Here is a 20,327-nt window from a genome sequence, read left to right on the forward strand (position 1 = left end):
GTCTCGCGCTGGCCTCGTCCTCCTCGAGGATTCCGTGTTCCAGGCGGCGGTGATGTAACTCGTCGCGTTCTTCAGGGATCTGATGTAGGTCCCCTTGAGGTTTGGCGACGTTGTCGCAACGTGCATTATCTCGGACACGTGCATCGTCAGGCCCGCGCTGATGTCCGCCGGGGAGCTCGTCCTCATCTGCGCCTCTAACTCTTCGGACACCTCCGGGGTTGTGGCTGCTATTCTCCTCTTCTTTCCCCTGGATGCCGCCGAAGCCGAGTGCGAGGTGATCGAGGCGACCGACTCCTCGTCGTCGGACCTCGCTCGCGCCCGCGATCCCCCCGCCATCGGTGACGTGCCATCGTCCAACATGGCCGGTGCGAGAAAGACGCACTCCGACCTGTCCGCGGCTCTCAGCGAACGTCTCGTCACCCTCCTCGGAGACTCCTCCGCGGTCTCCATCCTGCTGTCCTCCGGTTGTCCTCCTGTTGTCCTCCTGTTGTCCTCCTGTTGTCCTCCGGTTGTCCTCCTGTTGTTCTTCTTCTGTCTCCTGTACCATCGCCAGGCGTGGAAACGCGTCCGGGGGCCTGGTGGTCCACCCTCGAACGGCCGTGGTCGCGAGATGTCGACGCAGTGGGTTCAGTGAGATAAATTCATTAATGTAGTATCGTGATATAATATATTTACAAGGAATGGATGATACAGATGTTAATCGGATGTTAATTGTTGTTCAACCTGAACTATTCACACCAAACGTACAGAAAACAGCACAACTAAATAATTAGATAACGACTCGACCTTCACAAAATGCAATCAACACTTTCTCGGCAACGCCACTCGCAAACTCTGCTTCTCGACCAACACTCATTGTTAATTCGTCTTTTTCCCTTAGCGTTCCTTTGTCTATTTTCTTAGACCCACCACGCACGTGCTCCGCAACCGCTCGTGGCCAGAGTCACGTAGGCCTTTTCGGCGTAACTATTCGATCGAAGGACCGACGATACATCGTTGGGCCTGTCGGTACTTCGACTTTCTCGCGACATTGTTTATAGTTCGCCCGATATCTCTTAGGCTTTTCGTCCACGATACTACATTAATGATGATTATACATCATAACATACCTCTTGTAGGTAATATTTCAGCATTATATGTATCGGATAATAAAATATTCATCGTGGCGCCACGGCCAAACTCTTGTAAAACTGGCATGGCATTCAAAGTGTTAAATAAATCAAATCACTATATGTAGTGTAGTATAAAACGCGTTTCCATGAAATACATCACATATCACAAACGAAAATTGAGGTTATATTATATTATATTATATCATATTATAATGAAATTATATTATATATTATTGCATTAAGATAAGCAAAATTTGAATTATAAACAAAATCGTAAAGCTATTTTTAATTTAAAACATATTTATTTTAATTCAGGTGCTCCTGTAGGTTCTCTTCTGTGTGGAACTAAAGATTTTATCACTAGTGCAAGGAGAATCAGGAAAGTACTTGGTGGGGATATGAGACAAGTTGGTATTCTTGCTGCAGCTGGGCTTGTTGCTCTTGAAAATATCCCCAAATTAGTTCACGATCATAGAAGGGCTTACGCTTTTGCATCTGCGCTAAATGAAATCCAGTCGTCTATATTTTCGATTGATTTGAGTACTGTACAGACAAATATTGTTTTCCTGAACATCGAATCTGATACCATTGACACAACGAAGTTCATTCATTGTTTGCTAGAATTTGATGATGCCGAGAACGAACACGTTGTCGTCAAGTGTTTGGGATTGGCCGATTCACTTATCAGGTTTGTATTTTCTTTCGAAATTACAGACGATGATTTGATGTTAGCTATTAAAAAGGTTACATCCGTTATTAAAAAGTTAGATCCTAAATTCTAATTATTATAGTCAAGGGTGCCTAATTGTTATCTAAAATATATTTATTGGGATACGCATAATTCCTTTTTGTTATATCAAACCTTTTTCAATCAGCCTCCCCCTCTCCTCATGATAAATGATTTTCCAAATCGACCAAATCTAATCTGAGAAAAACATCTAAAAGAATAAATCTGAAAACAAAAATTCCCTATTATTTGGCCTACACGCTTTAGAAGCAGATATTTTATTATATTCCCTTTTCCAAAGATTTCATCATTCGTTTTAAAGAATGTAAAACGCTCAGTTGGGAGATGTTTGCGCAGCCCATGGCGTGCCATCCGAAGGTCAAAAATCTAACACCAGATATGCTCATCGCTGTGCTAACACATTTCGAAAATACTAGTTTTTGAGACAGAGACATTCTTTTGCAACAAAACGCAATAGGTTACAACGTCTTTTTAACCGACTGAAGGATAGAAAAGCATCAGATCTACTCAGTTCGATTCGGTTGATGCCACGAAAGTTTGCGAAGATGTTTGCCAGAAAGGCCCGTCTGCCAGACGTGCGTGACCTAGTGGACCAATTGCTGAGACATCATGTCGCCCAGCGGATTATATTGAGGTGGGCAGGATGTCTAGTGAACGTCGGCCCGTCCCCAAGAGAAACAGTAATCGTGAAGTTGCCGTTGGATCGCTAGCCGGCCGGAGAATCCTCGTGAGATGTGGGAATTCTACCTTCTGCCACCAACAATTTTTACGTTGCAATCTCGTTATGAGGTCGTTAAGTATTGAAATACCTTTTTTTATTTTATTTCATTTCTATTCAAATTTAAAGTACAAAAGGCATTCAGCCGCTGCTGTCAACAATTATTTGTATTACAAGCTAAGCTGCGATTTGATTTATTCTCGAGCTAAATTCTAATCTCCTCGTGGCTTTTATTCTCCATATTTTCAAGGGAGAAATTGACGTCTCCTTCCAACACATCCTTCGAATATATCTTATCAAAAATTCTGTCCTATTCGAAATCGACAGCTCTTCACAAACAGACGGTATACTGGGTCGCCTGGTAAGTTCTGCGGAGGATAAGTCTGTTTCTGATGTAGCGAAATAACGAAGACAATCCGTTAAATATATTTTCAATTGAATAATTAATTACGGATAAATTGCGAGTTCGCTGGTACAATTTTAAGACACGGAATAAATGCTCGTTAGACACTCAGAGAAGCTTCGTAGATCACTGCGATGCTTGTTTATGCGTCAAAATGCTTCGACTCTGTTCGATGAACTCCATCGCTCGTGATTGCGTCTGTTTATTTCTACTGTTTATTTATAACTCGACTGCGTTTGACGGCTGTAAGTAGCGGCGACATTGTTTTACTCGGAGTTCGTTACTCCTTGCAATACTTGTGACCTAACGGTCTTGATACTCCGAAGCAAAACAACAACAGGATTTGAATTGTCTCAATTCAGGAATTGAATTGAACAGCTCGTTTCGATTAACATTTCATTTTATGTTCGTTTCTTACATGTGTTTCTTGAGTTATGTAGGCGCCATTTTGCTGCACCTTTCTCCATATGAGTATAATTTGAGTATTTCATCTTCACAGAATTTCCCAACATTCATTGACCAATTACTATCGTCTGTAATTTGTAAGTGTCAACAGCGAAGCAAAGAAGAAATTATCGTCTATCCTCGTCGCTCTTATACGAGAAGCTATCGTTTATCAACGCTGTATAAAAATATGAAACTGAACTTCCTGGTATGAAAGAACCAAGGTTTCCTTCAGAAAATTAGCGTGCCTCAACGTGAATCAAAACTTATCAGATTTTAACCAGCTCCGCTTTAATTTCTGTTTTAATTATATCTTCGTTGGCAAAGAAGGTTTTTTTCTTTTTTTTTTTGTTTATTTATTTGCATTTTACAATTTGTCCAGTGGGACATTTGGTAAAATATTATAGCTTAGTGATATAGCAATATAGCATGTGGATGGCTACCCCCAGTGGAATACCATCTTCGATTTTGATTGATTTATTTCTTTAGTGTGGTGAGTGATTATCTGTTAGGTTACGTCCTTTGTGAGATCTGTTGGGTGTTTCCTTTCTTTTTTTTTTTTTTTTTTATTTATTTATTTGCATTTTACAATTTGTCCAGTGGGACATTTGGTAAAATATTATAGCTTAGTGATATAGTATTATAACATGTGGGTGGCTACCCCCTGTGGGATACCATCTTCGAATTTGATTGATTTATTTCTTTAATCATCTCTGATAGTACGTGTTTGTTAGGTTATGTCCTTTGTGAGATCTGTTGGGTGTTTCCTTGTTAGTCTTCTTTTTATCCTAGGACGCTTCCTTGCGGAACTCCTGCCTTGATTTCTTTAACTTCAGAGTATGTGTCTTTGATTTTTACTATGAAGGTGCTGCTGCTTAAGTATGATTTGATTAATTGGTATATCTGCTCCGGGAACTGTTTCCTGATTGATTGGAGTAGGCTAGTGTGGTTTATTTTATCGAATGCTTTTTCGATGTCCATAAAGAGTGCCGTGCAGTATTGTTTTGTTTGCAGCTCCTGTATGATTTCATTGACGAGTCTGTGCGTTTGTTCTGTTATGGAGTGTTTGTTTCTGAATCCGAATTGGTGATCCGGTATTAGTTGATTCGTCTCTGTTATAGATTTTATTCGGTCGTAAATTACTTTCTCTAGTATCTTAGAGAACACCGGAAGTAATGAGATTGGTCGGTAGGATTTGATCTCGTGTAGGTCCTTGCCTGGTTTGGGTATCATTATGATTTGTGCCAGTTTCCAAGTTTTTGGAAAGTATTGTATTCTTAGTATTGCGTTAACTATTATTGTGATTTGTCTTATCGCTTTTGGTGGAAGGTTTTTCAAGATTTTGCCGTTAATTAGGTCGATTCCTGGTGCTTTATTATTTTTTGTTTTCTCAATTATGTTTCTGATTTCTTGTGCTGTTACTTTGGGTATGGTGTAGTGATTGTCAGTTGGTGTACTAGTGGTTAGCGCATCCTCGTCCGTATGACTATTGTGGTTGCTGTTGTTGATGTTATGTGGGGTAAATGTGTTGCATAGGTGGTTGGAAAATTCTTCAGCTTGCTCTTCGTTGCTTCTTGCCCATGTGTTATCTGCTCTTCTGATTGCTGGTACCATTTTTATTGTCTTCTTTATTTTTTATGTGGCTTTCCATAGGGAGTAGTTGTAGTTTTCGTGAGGAGATAGTGACTCGATGAACTTTGTGAACTCGTTGTTGTTGTGCTCTTTTATTTTGTTTTTTATTTCTTTTGCGAGTTTGTTTAGGTGTTTTTTGTTTTCTTTTGTTCTGTGTCTTTGCCATTTTGCTTTCGCTTTTCTTTTTTCTCTTATTTTTTCGAGGATGTCTAGTGGGACTGTTTCTGTTTGTCTGTTGGTTGTTTCAGGTATAGTGGTTGCCCTTGCTGCTTCTTGGATAGTTTCTGTGTGCGTTGTTACTGTTTGATCGATGTTTTCAGGTGTTTTCAGTGGGATGTTGCAGCTGATTTTGCTCTCTATTATTTCTTTGAATATTTGCCATTTAGTGGTTTTATTGCATCGCGTCTCTGTGCTGCTGTAATGGTTTGTTTCCGTATGTAATTATTATGAGCGTATGGTCGGAAGTAAGCTCGAGGCTGGGTGCTATGTTTAGTTTATTTGCGTTTAGTCCCTTTGTAACTGCAAAATCTAGCAGGTCAGGTATTTTGCTCAGGTCTGTCGGCCAGTATGTCGGTCTTCCTGTGGATAATATATTGAGGTTATTATTTCTAATGTATTTTTCCAAGGTTCTGCCTCGAGGTGTGGTGATTCTTGATCCCCATAGTGTGTGCTTTGAGTTATAGTCTCCAGCTGCACTTGTCACCTAAGTGTGGAAAGTACTCTTCCCACATTTGCGATGTAATTTTGTGTCGCGGCGGTACGTATACTGCTGACAACTGCAGTTGGTTGCTGCTAGTCTGTACAGTAACGGTGGGTGCTTGTATATGTTCCTTACTGACCTGGCTGTGTAGGCGATGTTTAATGTCGTTTTTTATTACTACTGCCGTCCCTCCATGTGCTTTCCCTGAGGGATGCTTGGTGTCGTATATGGTGTAGTGCGGTATTTTTATATAGCTTTTTATTGTGAGGTGTGTTTCTGAAACGAGTAGTATATCGATGTTATTGCGATACAGGAATGTTTTAGTTTCTAGGGTCCTTTGTTGTAGGCCATTAGAGTTCCAGGCTGCTATTTTAAGCGTGTCTATTTTTATTTTTTGTCCATCATGTTAGTAAGTAATTGTAACATGACTGTTATCTGCTGTTTGCTGTCTGAGGAGTTCGTTTTGTTCGCTTATAATTTTTATGAGTATTTCGGTGTTTTTTATGGAATGTTTTATTAACTCTTTGATTTCTGTACCGTTGCTGTGGTTGTTCTGTTCTTGACTGTCTAAGGGTGACGACCGGTTGACTACTTGCGCGTAGCTTCGATTTCTAACGGTGTTGGTGTTAGTGTGGTTATTATTCATTACATGCTGTGTATTTGGTGTTGACATAGATTCTGTGTTATCCTGTTGCGTGTGGAAATTGTTGTGTGTCCTGTTTCGAATCGGCGGGAAAAGTTTGCTTTGTAGTTGTTTTCTGACTACGCAGCCTTTGTAGCCGGCTGGGTGATTTCCACCGCAATTGTGACATTTTACGTCATTTATTTTTCCCGTGTGTGGGCAGTTTACTGTTAGGTGCTTACCTGCGCATTTGACCCACGCCGTGTTTCTGTTGCAGGAGTTTTTTGTGTGTCCATATTGTTGACACCGCATGCATTGTGGTATGTCTTTTTTATGTCTGGGTGGCTCAATTGTGATTATTGTTTTGAGATTTTTTTAATTGCAAATATTTCTTTGTTGTTACTTTTCGGTTCTAGCTCTATTAGGAATAGCGGTAGTGGTTGCTTAGTGTCAAATCTGGTTATATTGTTGATCGTTCTTACCTGATGTCCGATCTTGGCCAATTCCTCGCATATTTTGTTTGTATTTGTTTTAGGGTGTAGACCTCTGATTACTGCTTTGTAGCTTTTGTCGGATTTGGGTTGGTAAGTGTGATACCCAGCGTTTTTTCCCTTTAGCGCTTTTGTTACTTTCCTGTGGATTTCTGGGTTATTAGTTTGTACTTTCACCTGATCCAGTTTGAGCTGTTTGATAGTATAGTTTTCTTTTCCTGCCGTGCTGTTTAGCAGATCAATGAGGGGGTCTATTATTTTAGCGTCTATGTAGATTGGTGGTGGCTTGGGAGTGTGTGTTCTTGGTTTTTCTGTAGGTTCTGTGTCCATCTCTTCTGTCAGTGAGCTGAAGGAGTTTTGTGTAGGAATTTCTTGTAGCCATTGTTGTCTTTCTGTTTCTGTGGTCCTCCTATCGTTTGTGTTTGTGTTTATTTTTCTTTTTTTGCTGGGAGTTGCAGTCTTCCAGCTTTCGTTATGTTGTGGTAGATCCTTGTTGGTATTGCTCTTTACGTCGTCTTTTTGTATTATTTCCATCTCTATTTCTTTTGTATTTGAGCAGTCCTGTACTTCACTTGTCGTTTTATTTGGGCTCTGTTGGTCTACTGCCCTGTTTATAGCGTATGTTTCTCCTTTGTTTAGTATTCCTATCGATGGTATTTTTTCCATCCTTGATTGGTTCTGTTGCTCTACTCTTGTCGCACAATGTCGGAGTCACTAGATTTCACGTCCGCATAGCTCGACTGCTCGAGCAGAACTCGTTTTTGTCGGTGAAGTGGGTTTCCGATACCAGCATTACGTCGATTTGCTGGTGTTTTAGGAAGAGTTCAAATTTGTGTTGCGCTAGACCGTTGGCATTCCAAAGAGCTATGCGCCTTGTTTTTATTTTGCGTCGGGGCGTATTAATTTATCCATGATGAGTGTTAGTAGCGATAGTAAATTATTTATTTGCTCTGATTCGTTTCTCTATTAGCTTTTCACGCCTAGAGACGTTGTCTGTGTTAGGTGAATTGGGGACGCTATTTTTAGAAAGATCCCTTTGGCTATTCGGATTATTTTGGATGCCTTGTACTGCTTGGGCATAGGAGGTTGAGGTGGTAATGAATTTGGTAGGACTGGGTGTTTGGTTGGTTGAGGGGATTGGGGTAGTCGTGAATTTCGGCGGGCTGGGTGTTTGGTTGGTTACCTCTTTTGCTCTGAGTTTAGGGTACCTGTTTGTGTATAGGGTTTTATAGGCTGAACAGCCTTTGTAGTTGGCAGGATGGTCACCTTGACAGTGGATGCATTTCGCTGGGGTTTCCGGTGATTTGGCGCACTGGTCAGTGGAGTGAGTGCCTGCACATTTAACGCAGCAGAAAGTATGGTTGTAGTATTTCTGCGTATGACCGTACCTTTGGCACCTCTTGCATTGCACTATTTCTTTTTCACAAGCGGTGGTTCGAATTTTACTATCGCGTTCATTAGACGACTGATATTGTAGATTTCCTTATTGTTAGGCTTCACGTCTGTATGAATGTGCATTGTCGTAGACAACACGTTTGCGAAAGAAAGACATTTTCCGGGCAACCTAATATTAGGTTAAGTTTCTTTCGTTTTATGAGGAGAAGATAGACGTACAGTGTTTTTTGCTTTATATTATTTTGTCGAATTACGTACGACGTACGTAACGTGACATTTCACAGACTTGGCTTCACGTCTGTATGAAGGTGCATTGTTGTAAAAAAGCATGTTTTCGAAAGAAAGACATTTTTCGGACAAGCTAATATATAGATTAGGAGTATTCTGCCACGTAGACGACGATTTTCTTTCAGGTAGCTATAACAAAATTCCGTCTATCCTCATACTGACAGTCGTCGATCAAATGGAATCATGCAATAGCCACAATACGTAACTAGTGTAGGAATGTAGTGTAGTATCGTGAACGGATTGTTTGGGGGATATCGGGTGTGTGTTGTCAACGTTGTCATGGAGTATTTTCAGCGTATTTAAAAAAAGAACCGTTGTAATGAAGTCAGTTAGTGACAAATAGTGATTGCATAAACATAGATTGACGGAGCTTCAAACGATATTGTAACAATCATACCGTTATCAAACCTACTAGCTCTATATCATTTTTCTACACTAGTGTAAAAAAATTGGCTGGGTAGGTAACCGCTGATACATCCGCGTGAATGGACGAAGAAAATTCTAAACTTTCTATTAGATGTACCTTGGAACACGATGCAATTCATCACGATGAATTATGAAAGCACGTGGCGTGCCATTGAGCAAGTAAGCATATTGATATATACATATACATATTCAATTTAATCCAAGAAATATTAGAATTTTATAGGACACGAAGCCGCTGTTCAAATGGCAAACACGAGGCACGAAAATGAAGCAATCAAGGACTATCGTATCTTTGGAGTGTAAAGCGAAGAAATCGCTGGACCAAATCGTGAAACTGGTGAACCTGGAGGCACTGGCCGTGTCGGTAGACCACATTTTGCGTGAGATGAGATCTTGACGATATTTTCTCTGATCGACTGTGATCCTTATGCTAATTCGACGGTGTTCAGAACATCGGATAGACCAGATGGTGAAAATACCAGACGTAAGCAAATAACTGAGCCACTTTTAATTGTAATTTCTAAAATCGGAATTCTTAACTGATGGATCGTGATCTCCATTTCCATCAATCAATTCTCCAGCCATCCAATTCTTAGTGAAGCATTTTTTTTTTTTTAAGATGTTAGCAAACGGTGAAATACAAGGAGGTAGAGCGCGCCAGTTTTCTCTGGAGAAGCTGATGGAACTGGCCAAGGAGAACAAGGCTATCAATGCCCCAAACGAGTGACCTCGGATACATCTTCCCGTAGAACCTGTACAATCTCTGTGTTGCCTAACAACGACCCTGAAAGACCTAGTAATAAGAAAAAGCGTTAGATAGGTGTGGTCTTTTTTATCCGAAATTAATTTTCTGGCTATTCAGATATTCAGAAAAAGATGTCTTCGCCACTGCAGTAAATTATAATTGCAATTGTGCGTCTGTATTGCGCTTGAATTAATTTTTTCATTTCGGCTGCAAGCCATAATATACAAAATGATATTAAGTGACCGGCGATAGCAGCAAGATTGTCGTTAACTCACGCTACAATCGTTATAGTTATTAATATTAAATTAGAAATGGAAATAGGCAATATATTTGTAGTATTTTTAATTTTGCACCACTTTGGAGAAAGTTGCGATGTGTTTAGTATGTTATTTCGTAAATAAATGGTTAATATAAACTTTATTGCATACGTGCCTAAATAAAATGCAAATAGGATGAAAATTATTTCATAATTTTTGGCGCTTTCAAATCGGTCATACTTTCTTGACAAAAAATTTTTTATTTCACATTTGTTCGTGAAGCGATCAATATTAAAGAGCCAACTAAACAGTAAAATTGTTTTTGTAGTTATTAACAATTTATTTCTGTCTATTTATTATGTTACGTTCGGTGATTTTCTACCTAGACCCCTTTTGACGGCTAAGATTGCCACCAGATGTCCACACACCTTTACTTTGTATGTCCTACTGGACAAATTGTAAAATGTAAATAATTAAAAAAAAAAACCTTTACTTTGTAGCCTCAATAGTCTTAAGGATAGACTAATCTTGACATTTTCATAGTTAAGGTCCTTCAGACTAAACAAATATCTTTTATTACAAGTGTTCCTTAAAGCATTCCTTAGGCTTACTGTTCGTTTTTAAAAATCAAGAAGAAAGTTTATTATTTGTCTGCCAATTTAACCCAAATAATAGAAAATTTGCAAATGGGGAAGAATAAGAAACAATGTATTTCTGCTATCGTTTAAATGACTTTTATTTAAACACAAAATTTTACCCTTATTATAAGTGAAATTGTATACTTATTTATTATTTCGTATGTAAATAAACTTCTGACCAACACTGCCGTGAAATAATGAAACACTGTGCTCGTGCTTGTAAATTTACATTAAACAAACTTGATAACCAACGAATAATTTACAAATGAACACAAACTTGTGGCGACACTCGACAACAATGTATATCGGCGAAGCAAAATGCCTAATGAGCCATCAATATCCCAACGGTCTTTCCGTCGAATGTTCGAGAAGAAGGCGTGCGTGGTGTCACGTAAAATAAAAAAAAAAAGAAAATCTCAGATGAAAAGAAAAAATAAAATATAAAAAAATAAAAAGAGAATTTATTTTTAAACACTTGATTTACGCTAATTACGATTTGGCTCTGAACTTCAGTCGTGACTTTCCAAGATGAAGCTCTTACAATTTGACTTTCGATTGCATCTGTTTCTTTTTTTCTTCGTCATCCCACAATATCCCCACTATCCGCGACCGTTACCACGCACGCCTTCTTCTAGAATATTCGGCGGAAGGACCGTTGGGATATCGATGACTCATTAGGCACTTCGACGATGTACATTTTCGCCGAGTGCCGCCACATCTTTATCTCCATCATCATTCCATCGGGCTTGAAGTGTGCCGGACGTGACAGTGGCAACAAACGCGTGGATAGTGGGGATATTGAAGGGCGAGAGAAAGAAAGGAATCGAATCTGATCGACAGTCGAGTTCGAACCTGGAAGTGAGAAAGTCGTGTTGTAACCGCGCAGCGAGATTGACTAGCGAAACCGAGAGCGATACGCGACGCGGTGAAAAGAAGGCACTTATTAATAAATATATTGTGGACCTAAACACCGAGTGATTATTTAACGAACTACACCCAATATTACCTTAAATTTTAACGAAATAAATTTCCAAACAAGTAACTCTATCTTATTAACTAATTACAAATTGAGAAAAGATTCAAACCATTACACTTTTTGCGCTTTTAAGAAATACATCCGGATATTGAGCTTAGTCAATAAGATAGTAATAGATAATACAAGAATTGCAATCAATTCTTTTGTTTTCTTGTCGTTGCTCGTCTATTTATATCTTCTAATTTTACATAACAAAACGTGATTTATTTGTAATCTAATAAGAAAAATGTATCCTCCCTGCCTTGGCTAGCATTTCCTAATTTTAGCAAAAACTTCAAAGAGCTATTCAACGGGATAAATATCGGTTCGTTTAGCTATCGGATAGCTTTGGTAAAATACCAAATATTTGGTCTAAGATAGTTGGTCTAAGTCGCAGGTGAATGCAACAGCAATGTAGCAATGCCACGTACAATTGGAATATCACGTTTTACATTTACTTTATCCTTGATGAGAGATTTGTTGCAATGATAGAAAGTAATTAGCTTTCAATTATCTAATAGACTTATCTGAGACTTATTTTTTTATATTTTATTTTTTCTTTTCATCTGAGACAATTATCTGAGAATAATAGGTGCAGTGGGTAGTACCTTAGGTTACGAACGTTCGTGACCCGGGTTCGAATCCCGGCGCCCGTAGTTCTATCTTTTTTCCATGGCTCATAAATGAGAAGAAAGCAGCAGTAGCTTAAGGGGGGAGGGGGGTAAGGTTTTAAAATTTTTTTGCATTTTCTTTTATTTTTTTAATTGAATGCATAACATCTTACGAATATTGTGTCAAAATTTCAAGTCGATTGGAGCAAAATTGGCGAAGATACGAGTATTTTTATACATGTCGGATGATATTACCTACTCGACCCGAGCGTGCTATTGTTACTTCGCAGACATTTTTTTCTCTATATAATACCTAATCTTACCCCCAGATCTATTTATAGTACTTAACGACTTAAGTACAAACCTCCTTATACCTGTACTGTATATTTTGTCAGTGTAGAGTAAAAAATTTAGTGTAGGAGTAAATATTCCATTTTCATTAAGTTTTGTGTCAAATTATTACTCAAATGCCTAAAAAAGTTACTAGATCTGATAGACAATCAACTGGTTCGAGATTATATCGACCTAGAAAAATTGTATCTCCGCATAAACGTAAATACGAAGGCACTTCCACAAGTAGCGCGTCAACGAAAAAAATAAAAATGACCGTTGAAGATCAAGTTACGAAGGATCGTGAAAAATATTGTATGATAATTTACTTTTTATTAGTTTTTTCAACAATTGCTACGCTAGTGAAGAGGTAAGCCGATAAAATTTGCTTATGAACGTTGTAGACCAGATTTTTGAGTGTTCAAAACTTTAAAGCGTTTTCCCCACAACTCACGTTTTCAAAGTCGGTGCCCCCAATTACTTCAAAACTACTGCACCGATCCTTTTGAAATTTTGAAAACTACTTCTGTACATAATTTGCGAGGTAACGCTGTAGAGTTTTTTCAAATTTGTTAATTATTTTTATTTTAAAATAACAAATTAGCCACAAATTTTCGCACAAAATCGCGTTTTTCGCTTCAAAGTGTTCCAAAAAAGTAAAAAATTGAAATTTCGAAAAAACCTTCGCAGCGTTACCTCGCAAATTATGTACAGAAGTAGTTTATGTACAGAAGTAGTACAGTAGTCTAATATCGTGATATAATGTATTTAGAAGGAATGCACACTAGAGATGTTAATCGGACAGAAAAAGACGATTGTTGTTCAACCTGAACTATTCACACCAAACGTACAGAAAACAGCGCAACTAAATAACTGGATAACGACTCAACTTTTACAAAACGCAATCAATACTCTCTCGGCAACGCCACTCGCAAACTCTGCTTCCGCTCAACTCGCACTCGGCTCCTCGACTCGCACTCTGCTCCTCGACTGACTCTCTGGCCGTTTTAGCACTCTATTGTCTTTTCCTGGGCCCACCGCACACGTGTTCTACAGACGCTCGTAGCCAGGGTCACGTAGGTCTTTTCGGTAAAGCTATTTACCTGAAGGACCCGGTAATGCATTGATGGAGCCGACAGCGCCTCGGCTCTCCCGACATTGTCTGTAGTTAGCTTGACGTTTCCTAGGCCCTTCCCCCGATACTACAGTAGTAGTTTAATAGGGGAAAACTATTGCCTAACGAATGAACTTGAACTTTTTGATTTCTGATGATCCAGCACCAAGTTCTGAGGGGCACCGCAATTATACTTTTTTCCGAGACACGTCCGAATAATTGCTGCCATTGCCGTATTTTTTAATATTTCTCCGTGAAAATTTTATACAATATTCTTCGAATGTCATACTTTAATGTACTATTGGTTTTAAAAAAGATTGGTTTTAATTGTATCGTCAGAAAAAATTCACAAAAACATGTCTTTTTTTGTACGAATTAACCTTAACCCCAAGAGCGACGTTTTACATCAGCAGCAGCGCAGCACTATCGCGATGACTACTGTTACACCTCATTAGAATAAACCTTTGTGATTCTCGGGTAGATTGCTCAGAAGATGTATCACTCACTTTCTATCAATGTGTTAATTACATTAGTTGTAATTGTATTGGGACTGTTTTCACTGGCGAAAAAAGAAATTTTAGATAGAATGAATGCAGTACTAGTAGCAATAATTCAATAATTAATATCAATAATTGACAAATTTGCTAAATAAGATGATTTTTCTTTGTATTTTCAGCATGGAGAAATGTATAGAGCCTACACGAGCTACAGGAATGTAATTAATTGAACCATTACTAATACTTATACATAGAACAAATAAACACTCATATATTATGACCGTGAATACCATTTTGAAAGTTAATTTTTTCATTCTAGGCTTGCATCCATCTCAAAGCGTTGCAAGTACAATGTATGTGTCCTTTAATAAAATTAGAATTTAATTCTATTGTAACACAAACTTACTTAGTACTTAGATTTCTACACGGAATACTACTATACTTCTATGACATAAATGTAAATTGCAATGTAATTGATAAAATATAAAAAGTAATACATGTATAAATATAAATGTGATCTAATGTTAGCTACATGATATGTGTATGCGCAAATTAATGATATAAATATCTATATTACCTTCTTTCATTACTAACATTTATGATGTTAATAAGGAAGACAAAAACATAATTGAGTCTAGAACGGAATAATTTATCCTATACCTGTAAGTATAAATTGGTATAAGTATCGATAATTTATGCCACAATTATTATGCAATATGTAGTAAAGTAACGTATGGAAATGGTTCCCCGGCTGAGAATATATTTTTGATATTGTTGAATTATAATAAATAATAACATATAATAAATAATGAAATATAAAATAAAGAATGACGTATGGTATTGCTTACGCAAATTAATTAGAAGAATTTTTAGGATACAATGATATTCTGTAATTATTCATAAATGAGGATGTACGTCAGATTTTAGTGAAATCTAAATTTGTTGTAAAGTTCAACATTCTGAACTGTTCCCTATACATAACCGTCGCTCGGCCTTAGTTTTCGAGATATTTGCAAAAGATTGTTGCTACTATCACATTATATGCATGTCCATGGCAACGTACGTGTTCGCATTCTACGTCTACTTAACTATTGCTTCTAAAAACACATCGCTGCAGCCTGCAAACAACTCCTATAGCGCACAAACATTTCAATATTTTTTTCTTTCTTTTACTAACCTGAAACTACTTTGAAAATGGAAAAAGGATCTTTTAGACGCATAGATCTGACATGTGTTGACAGCCGCTATTAAATGGTAAACAAAAGAAAAATGAAAAATACTGACCAATCCGGCTGTCGTGAGGAAGTTGGCTATCACCGGACATTAATATCATTTTGTTCACTAAGACAGTCGAATTGTAAAAAAAATAATCCATATCCAATACAGATAATAAATATTTTCATTTTCTTGTAACAAGGTTTGGGCTTATGTAGATTGAAATAGCGGGCGTCAACCTCTGTGAGTGTCACACGCTCAGAAACAGTAACAGGGCAGACAAAACATCCTGCATGCCACAACCATAAACACAATAACCAAATAGTAACAGAATAGCCGTGTCTGATGTACACCCGACGATAATTCCTCCAGAGGGACCAAACCTTAGTGTAAGAACCCTCCCAAATCAGCACTCAGCACTTTTTTTGTTATAACACTCTGAACCGTCACTCTGTTGTATTCGTGCAATAAATTTTAGTACCATATCTGAAGTTCAAATTTTTTACCTTACTTGTGAAACGTTCGAACTAAGACGCGAGCAGATCACCGGTGATCTGTTAATTTCGCGATTTCTTGTGTCTCCTACGTAACATGAGCTTTGCGTATTCAAACAAAGTATTTCTCCACGACTTTTGAACCAATCCACATTTGATAACTTCTTATTCCTAACTGCAATCATTGCCCTTTAAAAAGTATTTCTAGTCTATCTTTTTGAAGTACCTTGTGGAAGAATTAACTTGTTATACAGACAGTTTTCCGGCGATCGCGATGTGTTAATAGAAACAATAGATAAGCGGTTGCACTATGCCGACGCAAACGTTGCCATGAACGTGCAAGTATAGACAGGATTCGATATAGTATCAGTAGCAGTAATTTATTGCAAGTACAGGAGACATTTGGTAATTGCTGTGTTATTATCTGCATTCCGAGGGAGGGGGGCTAGCTCTATGACGCACAGGAAAATTCGAAATCCCGCCGCGTAACATGCTCCAATGTCAGATACTGATGTTAATGACAGATGTCACAATGTACTGAAGTACTAATACAAAAGCAAAACTTTTTTTTATTGTTGACTTTTTAAAAATGAGACTCCTACTAACGTATTTGTGTGACATTTCTGATTAATACGAGACCAAACATGATATAATTTGAATTATAGTTACTTATTGATATGTATTTAATTATTATTTATTGTGTAAGCTAATATGCTTAAAAAAATATATATGTTTGGTGTCATTTTAATCATAAAAATATAAGGAGGAAAAATATATATTGGTAAAAGTTTCAACCATCACGAATCAAAAATAAGAAAGTTTGATCTTTTAATTAAAGAACTCAGGTTATCGCGGGCATTTAATTAATATTTACTGAATGTTTCGATATTCAGTCTCTGTTTTTCTTCGTTTCCTATATCTCGGAAACTAAGGTCGAGCGACGTGTGCATAAAAAAAGTGTTCTTCATAATGATTTTCACAACATATTTAAATTTGATCGACGTTGAACGCTTAGCCTCTTTTACGCATAACTATCTTTAATGCATTTAGCTACCAAAGTTAGACTTTAATCGTAATAGCAGAATTTTCGAAGCAATCATCACTCAAGATTAATGCCCTACACAGAGTTCACAGGGATTAGAAATAAAGAAACAGACATTACAGGAAAATGGACACAAAGAACAGATAACAACCGATGAAAAGAATATACAAAGCAGGTAATCGCTATACAATACACTTGTTGTTGAAAATGCCAACGGTGGCTGCGAGACGAAAAATAATAACCGATCGCCGTTGATTGTCTTGACAATGCGGCGAGCTGTTACTATGACCTTGAACCGTCGAACTCTGACGGAACCAGCGGGGAACCACCGCTAGAATTTTTTTCCTTTTCTATTATTTAATTTGCATTTTACAGTTTGTCCAGCTGGACATTTGGTAAACTTTTCTAACTTTTTTTTTTATATTTTACGTGGACGAAATCCGCACGGACGCCAGGCCGCTTCTGGGAAAAGCGGCATGGTAGTGTCGGACTCCAACCGACTAAAACCTCCACGATAACCCTCCCGGCTGCGATCGAGAGGCCCGGGAACCGCTGTGAGCGTCGCACGGGGCCTCCCCCACGTGCCTAATACCACCGCTGTTGGAGCGGTGTGTGACCATTGTCACACCGCGCCTCGTCGCCAGAGCCGCCGTGCCAGGTAGTCCGGTTCCCCTACCGGACTGCTTGGCGGCCCCGAGGCGCTGGACCGCCAAGCGCCCAAGCTCGAACCCTGGCAGCGCGTTTCGCCAACGCCACACGGAGACCCAGGCGATAAATTTTTCTAACTTAATTGCTAAATAACTGTGGCGGCACTCGACCACGGAACGTTGCAACGGCTTCGCGACACAAAGCGCTATACCTTCAAAGCGTAAGGCCGATATGCCTAATGTATATCCCTACGGTTTGTTGACTGCTGATGGTTAATAGTTTAATAACCTTTTTTGTTGAACATCAAGAGTATTTCTTGTGGGCACCTTCATCAACAACCACCTCATAACATGTGGATGCCTACCCTCAGCGGGATACCATCTTCGAATTTGACTATTTTATTTCTTTCAGTGGGGTGTTTTCTTTTAGTCTTCTTTCTATGAGAGTTTTGCTCTCTTCAGCAGCCAGCTGGTTTGGATGTATTGCCGTTCTTTCCTTGTATTTCTCTCCGTATCCTTTTTTTTCGCACGTGGAGAAATCCTCATGGACACTCCGCTGCTGCTAATAATCGGTAACAGCAGAGTAGTGGAGGAATCGGACTCCTACCGACTAAAACTCCACGATGACCATCCTACGCGTTTGACAGGAGTGCTGCAGGTACCTCTTATGAATTATCTTCTGTTGCACCCCTTTCCCGCGTCCTGTTGTTCGAGCCAGTCCTAATAATTCTCTGACTGTTGAATTTGGCGTTAGGGGGGGCCATTGCCTCTAGCGTTATCCTCCTCCCCCCTTCTAGTCGTGGTCCGTTGGGACGGTGATGAAGCGGCTCTAGGCCGCCTGACTGCCATCCTCCTCCATCGTCTTATCCTACAACGGTGAGAGTTTGTCTTTCTCTCCCTTTCTGTTCGCTCCTTTGCAAGCATAACTCGCTCGCAGAAGAGGCGGACAGCTTCGTATTCCTGTGGCTCGCTCAACATCGCTTCTACAATCGCCGAAGGGGACAATCTTTCGCCTATGACGTGCTGCAGGGTGTAGCAGGACAGCTCCCACGCCGAACAAAGCTCCAGAGTGTGCTGCGCCGTGTCCCTGCCCTCCCCGCAGTGGTGGTAGATGTCCGTCGTCACCCGTTCGATTTTCCTTAGGTACTCGCCGAACACGCCATGTCCTGTGAGCACCTCGGTCATCCTATAGATTTTTCTGAGTACCTGCCGATCTCTTCTTTGATCATTGGTATGTTTAAGGGAGGGGTAAGGATAATTCGAACAAAAAAAGGCATGTTTTTGTGAATTTTTTATGATGATACAGTTAAAATTTCTTTTTTAAAACCAATAGCATATTAAAATGTGCCATACGAGGAATATTGTGTAAAATTTTCACGGAGAAATATTAAAAAATACGGCAATGGCAGCAATTATTCGCACATGTCTCGGAAAAAAGTATAATTGCGGTGCCCCTCAGAACTTGGTGCAGGATTATCAGAAATCAAAAGTTCATTCGTTAGGCAATAGTTTTCCCCAGGTAACGCTGCGAAGGCTTTTTCGAAATTTCAATCTTTCACTTTTTTGGAACACTTTGAAGGGAAAAACGCGATTTTGTGCGAAAATTTGCGGCTAATTTGTTATTTTAAAATAAAAATAATTAACAAATTTGAAAAAACTCTACAGCGTTACCTCGCAAATTATGTACAGAAGTAGTTTTCAAAATTTCAAAAGGATCGGTGCAGTAGTTTTGAAGTAATTGGGGGCACCGACTTTGAAAACGTGAGTTGTGGCGAAAACGCTTTAAAGTTTTGAACACTAAAAAATCTGGTATACAACGTTCGTAAGCAAATTTTATCGGCTTACTTCACTAGCGTAGCAATTGTTGAAAAAACTAATAAAAAGTAAATTATCCTACAATATTTTTCACGATCCTTCGTAACTTTTTTCGTTGACGCGCTACTTGTTGAAGTGCCTTCGTATTTACGTTTATGCGGAGGTACAATTTTTCTAGATCGATATAATCTCGAACCAGTTGATTGTCTATCAGATCTAGTAACTTTTTTAGGCATTTTAGTAATAATTTAACACAAAACTTAATGAAAATGGAATATTTACTCCTACACTACATTTTTTACTCTACACTGACAAAATATACAGTACAGGTATAAGGAGGTTTGTACTTAAGTCGTTAAGTATTATAAGTAGATCTGGGGGGTAAGATTAGGTATTATATAGAGAAAAAAATTGTCTGCGATGTAACAATGGCACGGTCGGGTCGGGTAGGTAATAAAATCCGACATGTATAAAAATATTCGTAACTTCGTCAATTTTGCTTCAATCAACTTGAAATTTTGACACAATATTCTTAAGATGTTATGCATTCAACTAAAAAAAAAAAAAAATAAAAAAAATGCAAAAAAAAATTTTAAAACCTAACCCCCCCCCCCCCTTAAGTGTTTGCGTATATCCTCGTTTCTGACATACCATGGGGCGTTAACTATTGTTCTCAGTATCTTCGATTCTAGCGACTCTAGTTTATTTATGTGGCTCATTGCTGCTATCCACCATAGCGGTATTCCGTACGTCCATATTGGTTTTATTACCTTTTTTTAGTTTATTTTCCATGCTCAAATTTGGAGTTTCGACTAATTAGCTAGTTCATCTGTCTTCTTTTTATTCGTATTTTGCCTATAATTGATTTAGTATGTTGTTTCCATGTAAGTTGTGTGTCTAAGATATGGAGTCCTAGATATTTAGTTTG

At 38.6% G+C, this 20,327-nt stretch overlaps 1 protein-coding gene across 7 annotated transcripts in view; it reads left to right on the forward strand.

The window, feature by feature from the left end:
- The window catches only part of LOC117237278 (L-allo-threonine aldolase), a 51,619-nt gene extending 49,666 nt beyond the window's left edge, over nucleotides 1–1,953 (forward strand). For all 7 annotated transcript variants that reach the window (XM_033501060.1, XM_033501058.1, XM_033501055.1 and 4 more), the window contains one exon: nucleotides 1,428–1,953. In XM_033501060.1, the coding sequence (XP_033356951.1) occupies nucleotides 1,428–1,894 (467 nt within the window). In that variant the 3' untranslated portion in view covers nucleotides 1,895–1,953. The remainder of the gene's footprint in view (nucleotides 1–1,427) is intronic.
- Nucleotides 1,954–20,327: the final 18,374 nt, after the last annotated feature.

Source organism: Bombus vosnesenskii, unplaced genomic scaffold (genome assembly GCF_011952255.1).
Source record: "Bombus vosnesenskii isolate JDL3184/JDL3185 unplaced genomic scaffold, Bvos_JDL3184-5_v1.1 scf7180000013368, whole genome shotgun sequence".
Lineage (NCBI taxonomy): Eukaryota > Metazoa > Arthropoda > Insecta > Hymenoptera > Apidae > Bombus > Bombus vosnesenskii.